Source organism: Pinus tabuliformis, chromosome X, assembly GCF_031772625.1.
Source record: "Pinus tabuliformis cultivar Carrire ecotype Pingquan chromosome X, CPIR1, whole genome shotgun sequence".
Taxonomy (NCBI): domain Eukaryota; kingdom Viridiplantae; phylum Streptophyta; class Pinopsida; order Pinales; family Pinaceae; genus Pinus; species Pinus tabuliformis.
Window position 1 is genome coordinate 1,669,889,592 of NC_142308.1, and position 6,584 is coordinate 1,669,896,175.

General features: G+C 46.5%; 1 protein-coding gene across 1 annotated transcript; it reads right to left on the reverse strand.

The window, feature by feature from the left end:
- Positions 1-219: 219 nt before the first annotated feature.
- Positions 220-6,281, reverse strand: LOC149146433 (uncharacterized). The gene is made up of 5 exons (XM_089452763.1): positions 4,767-6,281; positions 3,763-4,599; positions 2,964-3,474; positions 1,570-2,591; positions 220-1,023 (listed from the first exon to the last, which is right to left on the reverse strand). Exons 1-5 carry the CDS (start codon positions 6,279-6,281, stop codon positions 220-222), a joined length of 4,689 nt encoding a protein of 1,562 aa, XP_089308889.1.
- Positions 6,282-6,584: the final 303 nt, after the last annotated feature.

A 6,584-nucleotide genomic window follows, 5' to 3' on the forward strand; every position in this document is an offset into this window, starting at 1 on the left:
CTGTTGTTACTGCGTTCACCCCCAATTGAGTGCTGTCCCCAAATTGACGCGAGGCAGAGCTCAGCTGTACATAAACAAAGCCCAGAATAAACAAACAGGGACCAAACCTCTTCCGAATGAATGACTTCGCTCTCAGCATCAATGGCTCGACACTTTCCCTCAGAGATCTGAGTAGCTTGCTCGGCACTCTGAGCCCATAACTGCAACATTCCATCCCACTTAAACCAGCTGACATTCCCTCAGATTTTGTCCGCATTGAATGCTCTCTGCAGGCTCGCCATCATTCCCAGCTACCTCCTTACGGATTCCGCTTTGCTTCTCCCTTCTTAACGTCTCGGCGGCGAGGGGCATTAAAGCCCTTTGTCCATCACGTGGCGGCACATGCTGGGCATGTGGCTCCCCATGTCCTGGCTCGATGACACCCGCATCCGGGGAGACAGCTTCTCCTTGGATCAGGCTTTCACATTCCTGGAGCTGTTGCCTGTTAGGAATGATCTTCGTGCTTCCGAATAGAAGGGGGAGATCAGTCTCGACCCCAATGTTGGCTAGGAGGTCGGCTATTTTGTTGCCTTCTCTTTTAGTGTGTATAAAGGAGATAGCTCTAGTGTTGCTTAGCTTTTGTGCTATGTCATTTAGCCTTGCTTCTAGTCTCCAGCTGGGTGCTACTTTCCTCGCTTGCGAGCCATTCTGTATACGGGTGGCCATGTTGATAAGAATCTGGGAGTCGCCTTCTACAATCAGGGGTTGAAGATTGAGATTCCAAGCTTGCAGAAGGCCCTGCCAAAGCCCTTCCAACTCTGCTGAGTTATTGGTATCCCATCCCATGTTCCCAAAATATATTTGCATAGGAGTGCCTTCATGGTCCCTCAGTATGCCACCAAATCCAGCTGCTCCTGGATTACCTTTGGAAGCCCCATCGAAATTCAGCTTATATGAGTTTTTAGGGGGGGCTTTCCAATGGCAGATGTCCTTGATGTTGCTATTAGATGTGCTATTCTTGAGCGTTTCTTGAGGTAACTGCAGCTGCCAATTGTCTAGAATGTTATGTTCATTATCTGTAGATGGGAGATCTTCCTTGGTCCATACTTGAAGCGCCATCGTCTCTTGTATGTTCCTGTGTATCCTGCTCCAGGTTTCTTCAGTAGAAGATCGTTTGTTTTTGAATATGCGTTGATTTCTTTCCTTCCAGATATTCCATAGGACGATCCCCGGGATGATACTCCATAAATGGTTGAGGATCTTGCTTTTGTAGGGATGCTTTGGCCATTGTCTTATGGAATTGATGATGTCGTTTTCCCCTCTGCATCTTTTTTGGCCTCTGAAACTGACCTTATCCCAAAGTTGATTGGCTAGAGGACAGGTATCCAAGAGGTGTTGGAGAGTTTCTTCACTTTGAAAGCAGTTATGACAAATCGAGGGGCCATGAAAGTTTCGCTTTCTAAGCTTATCCCATGTGAGAATTTTTTTATGACCTACCAGCCAGAGAAAGTAGGAGATTTTTGGCCAGGGTCCGAGCTCCCATATTTTGCTCCATAAAGGGTCTGGAGGTGTGGGGAAGTTGCATAACACCTTGTAGGCTTCTGAGGTAGTGTAGGATCCCTTGGGTTGGTATCCCCATCTGAGGATATCCCCACCATTATCCTGCCTTATTCTTCTTTTCCTTAGCTCGTTCCTCAGCTCTTCTTCCTTCCGAGCGTCTGAGCTGTTGAGAATTTGGTTGCTCTGTTTCCATCTTCTAAAACCATATTCCATCTCCGGCATCCAGAATTGGTGAACTTTTTCCTGCTGCTGCTCCTGCCTATCTGGAATCAAAGAAGGGTGAAGAACATTTTTGAGTTTGGGCATTTGGTTCCAGGCATCAGTCCAAAATCTTGCAGTGTGTCCATTCCTGATTTCCCAGAAGCTGTGCTTTTGAATTAACTGATAGTGCTGTTTGGCAGCATTCCATATTAGAGATCCCTTTTCGGTAGGAATGAATCTGATGAGTTCTTCTTGAGGTCTATTCCCGGCATATTTGGCTGTCCAGATTTTGACCCAGGGCTTATCTGGGTTAGTGATCCATTGCCACCAGATCTTGGCATTCATAATAGCATTGTTGTACTCAGGGTCCCTTAACCCTATGCCCCCCTTGTCTTTGGGCATGCATACATTGGTCCATTTAACCAATGCCCATTTGCGATTAGTGGCTGAGCTGCTCCATAGAAAATTACGCTGAAGGTTTCTTATGCTTTTTAGAACCCATTTAGGCGCTGCTAGAATTGAGAACAAGTACAGAGGCATTGCCTGCAGGACTGATTTGATGAGGACAACTCGACTGGCTAAGTTAAGAGATCTATATGTCCAGAGGTTGAGACGGTTATCAAGTTTCTCAAGAAGGGAGCGCCATGCGGGTTGCTTAATGGCTGATGCCGTGAGGGGTGCGCCCAGGTATTTGGAAGGAAGGGAGGCAGAGGGGAAGCCCAAGATGCGAATTACAGCAGATTTGACCGAAGGCGGAGTATGAAAGAAGAAAACCTGTGATTTAGAGCAATTGATATGCGTGCCAGAGGCTTCCGAAAAATCCTGGAGGAGGGATTTAAGACGGAGGGCTTCTTGAACAGAGGGATAACCAAAAAGCATAGTGTCGTCAACGAACTGCTGATGAGAGGTGGCTGAGGAGTTGTGCACGGAGATGCCTTTGATCTGATGAGAATGGAGGGCCTATTTAATGTGACGACCTAATCCTTCAGCCATAAGAACAAAGAGAAAGGGGGAAAGGGGATCCCCTTGCCGGATACCCCTGGAGGGTTTGAAGGGGCGGGAGGGAATGCCATTCACAAGGATAGAAAAATGAGTGGAAGTTATTAGGCTCATGATCCATCGGACCCAAGAGGAGCAGAAACCAAAAGCTTTTAGCATATGATGTATATAATTCCAACTAAGTTTGTCAAATGCCTTGGAAAGATCTAATTTGAGAAGCATACCTGCTTGCTTTGAGTGCTTGAGGGAGTGGATGATCTCGTGAGTGAGTAGAATACCATCCATTATTTGTCGTCCTTCCACATACCCTGACTGTTCCGGAGAGATGAGCCCGGGAAGGAGGGGTTTGAGTCGATTTGCTATGACTTTGTAAATGACGTTGCATAAGGCAATTGGCCTGAATTTATCAGGGGTGATGGAGTCCTCCTCTTTGGGGATGAGAGTGATGAATGTGGAGTTGAGAGAGGGAAGAAGCCAGCGCATAGCCCTGGATTCTTCAACAATCTGCCAGACTTCCTCCTTTATCATATCCCAGAAAGAGTGAAAGAATGTGGTAGTAAATCCATCTGGGCCAGGGGCTTTACCTTCTTTGAGCTGCGTCATTGCCTCATCCACTTCCTGGGGAAGAATAGGGCGCATTAGGAGTTCATTGTGTTCCTCCGTAATGAGCTTTGGAATATTGCTGGTAATTTTGCTAATGGCCTGTCGCCGGTCTTCTCTTTGCTCTTGATGGACCTGTTGAAAGTGATTGAGGAGCACCTCTTCAATTTCCTCGTGTGTCTCTACTTTTGCCCCCGTTTGGTCTTGGATGAAGGGTATATTGTTATGCATTCTTCTCTGAACTGTAGTTCTGTGGAAGAATTTGGTATTACGTTCCCCCTCCTTCAGCCATCTGACTCTTGACTTTTGCCTCCAGTAGATTTCTTCCTGCTTTCTTCTATCCTCCAGCTGGCTATGGATGAGTCGCTCCTTCTCCAAAGTGGCTTCCGTGTGCCCCTCCAAGATAATCTTTTGATGGAGAACCTCCAGATCCTGAATTAACTCTTGCTGCGCCTCGAAGATATTTCCAAAGGTTTCCCTGTTCCATCTTTTTAGGTGACTTTTAAGAAATCTTAACTTCTGCTGGAATTGATACATTTTTGCTCCTTCTGGGGGAATGAACGAGGCCCAGGTGGTCTTGACAAAGTCCTTGAAAGTGGGATGCGTAAGCCAGAATCCTTCAAAGCGGAAGGGCCTTTTTATTAAGTTACCTGGTCTTTGCCACTGTAGAGCAATTGGCCAGTGATCCGATCCTGTGTGGGCAAGAATGGCCGCTGAGATGTCTCCTCCTAAGTGGACCGCGTTGTCTGAGAGGAGGAAGCGATCCAGTTTGGAGGCGATTTGATGTTTGCCAGCCCTGCGATTACTCCAAGTGAAGGTGCCATTACAAAACGGCATATCTATGAGAGATGTCGATTGGATGAATTCCTTGAAGCGATTGACTTCAGGTTCCATTCTACTCCTCCCTCCTAGCTTCTCTTCAGTTTTAGTAATCATGTTGAAGTCCCCAGCAACGATCCAAAGTGGGTGCCTTCTGCTGTTACTTAGAGCTTCAATCGTGTCAAGGAGCGCTATCTTACTTCCGGTGTCTTGTGGGAAGTAAACATTTGATAGGTTGCCGTGAATATTGGTGCCCAGAATGTGAAAGGTCGCCTGTATAAGGTAGTGTGCTGCATGAAAATCTGAGAGGGATACCGCTTGGGTATTCCATGCTATTGCTAACCCTCCTGAAGCTCCAGAGGCATCTACTGCAACCGACCGACATCCTGGCCAGGCTTTTGAAAGAATGCTGCCTAGCATGGTACTATTACACTTAGTTTCCTGGAGAAAGCACATTTGTGGCTTTTCCTTTTTTATCATGTTTTTTAACATCCTGAGTTTTCCGGGGTTGTTTAGCCCTCTTATATTCCAAGACACCAGCTTCATGATTAACCATTGACAGAGGGCTTGTAGTACTTTGTCAACTTTGCATATCTGCCTGAGTCTACCAGGATTTTCCCAATCTCTATTGTTCTTTGTAAATCTGTCTTTCTTCCTCTCTTTTTTGTGTCCTTTGGGCGCAGATTTCCATCCCATTGGCTTCCTGGTTGTATCCCGAGTTGGTGCTGATGATAGGCTCGTGAGATGATCACTTCGAGCTTATTAAGTTGGAGCTCTGGAATTGAATCGTATGCTTTCTTTTTGCAAGCAAGTTCTAATTCCAATATGTCTAAGCCATTCAGATCTATGCTTTCTGGCTCTTCGTCCATTATTTGCACTTGATTGTTGTCTTCAATGCTGGTCTCTGGATTCTGGGGGAGGTCTGCTTTTCCGTCAACTTCCATTTCCTTGAGGATCTCTGCAGTATCTTTCTGATCTCTTTTAAGAATGGTAGGGATGATGATGGGGGACGGAGATTTGGGAGGGGATTTAGATGGAGGGGGAGGTGAAGAGGAAGATGGGTGATCAGGGTTGGCATCAGCATTGGTAGGGAACTCATCTGAGGATTGTCCAAGAATATCAAAGCTGTTCTTGGTTACTGGACCATGGGATTTGTTGGGCTGGGGTTTGTACCCATTTTGGGGTTTTTTGTGCGAGCGCTTCCTGCTAGAGACTTTAGTAAAGCCATCCTGGGCAGGGGTATCAGAAGAGTCAGGGATGCTGATTTGAACATTTTGAGGGCAATCCCTAAAGAGATGTCCTAGGGCATGACATTTTCTACACCGAAATGGAACATGTTCATAGTCGAGAGGCTGGATCCATTCTTCATCTCGATGGGCGAGAGTTACCGACTCTGGAAGAGCTTCATTGAGGCGAATGAAAACACATATTCGAGCATAGGAGATGTACTTACGAGATTTGGTTTCTTCTGCCGCTCTGATATACTCTCCCACCCCATTTCCGATCCTTCTGAGTAGATCCTCATCCCAATATTCGTCCGGGAGAGAGTATAATCTGATCCAAACTGGCGCCCACGTTAGATCTTCCTTGTCTGGGTTAAATCTGGGGATCCATTCCCTCAGGTATAATCCAGCTGAGTTAAAAAAGTAGGGCCCTTCTACTAGTATTCTATATTTGTCCTCCAGGCAGAAGAAGATTGCTGTGAAGAAGCCTTTCGGCCCTAGCTGCAGAGTGACATCTCCTTTAGGTTTCCATTTCGCCGCTATCCAACCATATAGGGCTTTCTCAGTAGGCCAGAACCCTATGAACTTCCCAATGAGGGCATGATCTCGCATGTACTCTATTCTTCTGTCAATCTTGTCCCCCGACAGCTCTATTCGTGGCCGCTCCTTGGCCACTGGTCTGCACGTTGTTGAGGAAATTTTCGGACCTTCTTCAGTCTTTTCTGTTCCTTCTTGTGGATCGTTGTTTCCGTCTTTCCGTCTTCCATTTTCCTTATTATCATTTTGGGGTTTTTTCCCCCTGTTCAAGATATCTTTGTCCACTGAACCAAAAATGACGTTTTGCGCAGGATCTTGCTGCGACGGGGAGGGCTCTGACGCCCCCCCCAGAGGTTGTGCCATAGCGTAGCCTTAATGCTCTGCAGCTCTGAAGCGCTGCAGAGGCTTTCTCACCCCCTGAGATGGTCTAGCCTGGTGGCCTGTCGGCGCCGTTGATGGGTCGCTCAGAACCCTAGCAGAGCCGTATCCAATTTCGCATCCTAGAAAGAGAATTATTAGCCTGACTTAAAAAATAATAAAAAAATGACATGCGTAGAGTAAGATATTCTAGGGGAAGGTTTATAGCTAGGGCCAAAAGTTCTATTTTCACAACTCCAGCTACTTCAAGGCATAGACAAGATACACCTCCATCCCCGACTCATAATC

Coding starts and splice junctions, on each gene's coding strand:
- LOC149146433 (XM_089452763.1), bottom strand. CDS start 6,281: ATGGCACAACCTCTGGGGGGGGCGTCAGAGCCCTCCCCGTCGCAGCAA. Junction 2,592..2,963: donor CAAGCACTCAAAGCAAGCAG/GTATGCTTCTCA, acceptor CCTCTGTTCAAG/AAGCCCTCCGTCTTAAATCC. Junction 1,024..1,569: donor CTACCTCAGAAGCCTACAAG/GTGTTATGCAAC, acceptor GACAATTGGCAG/CTGCAGTTACCTCAAGAAAC.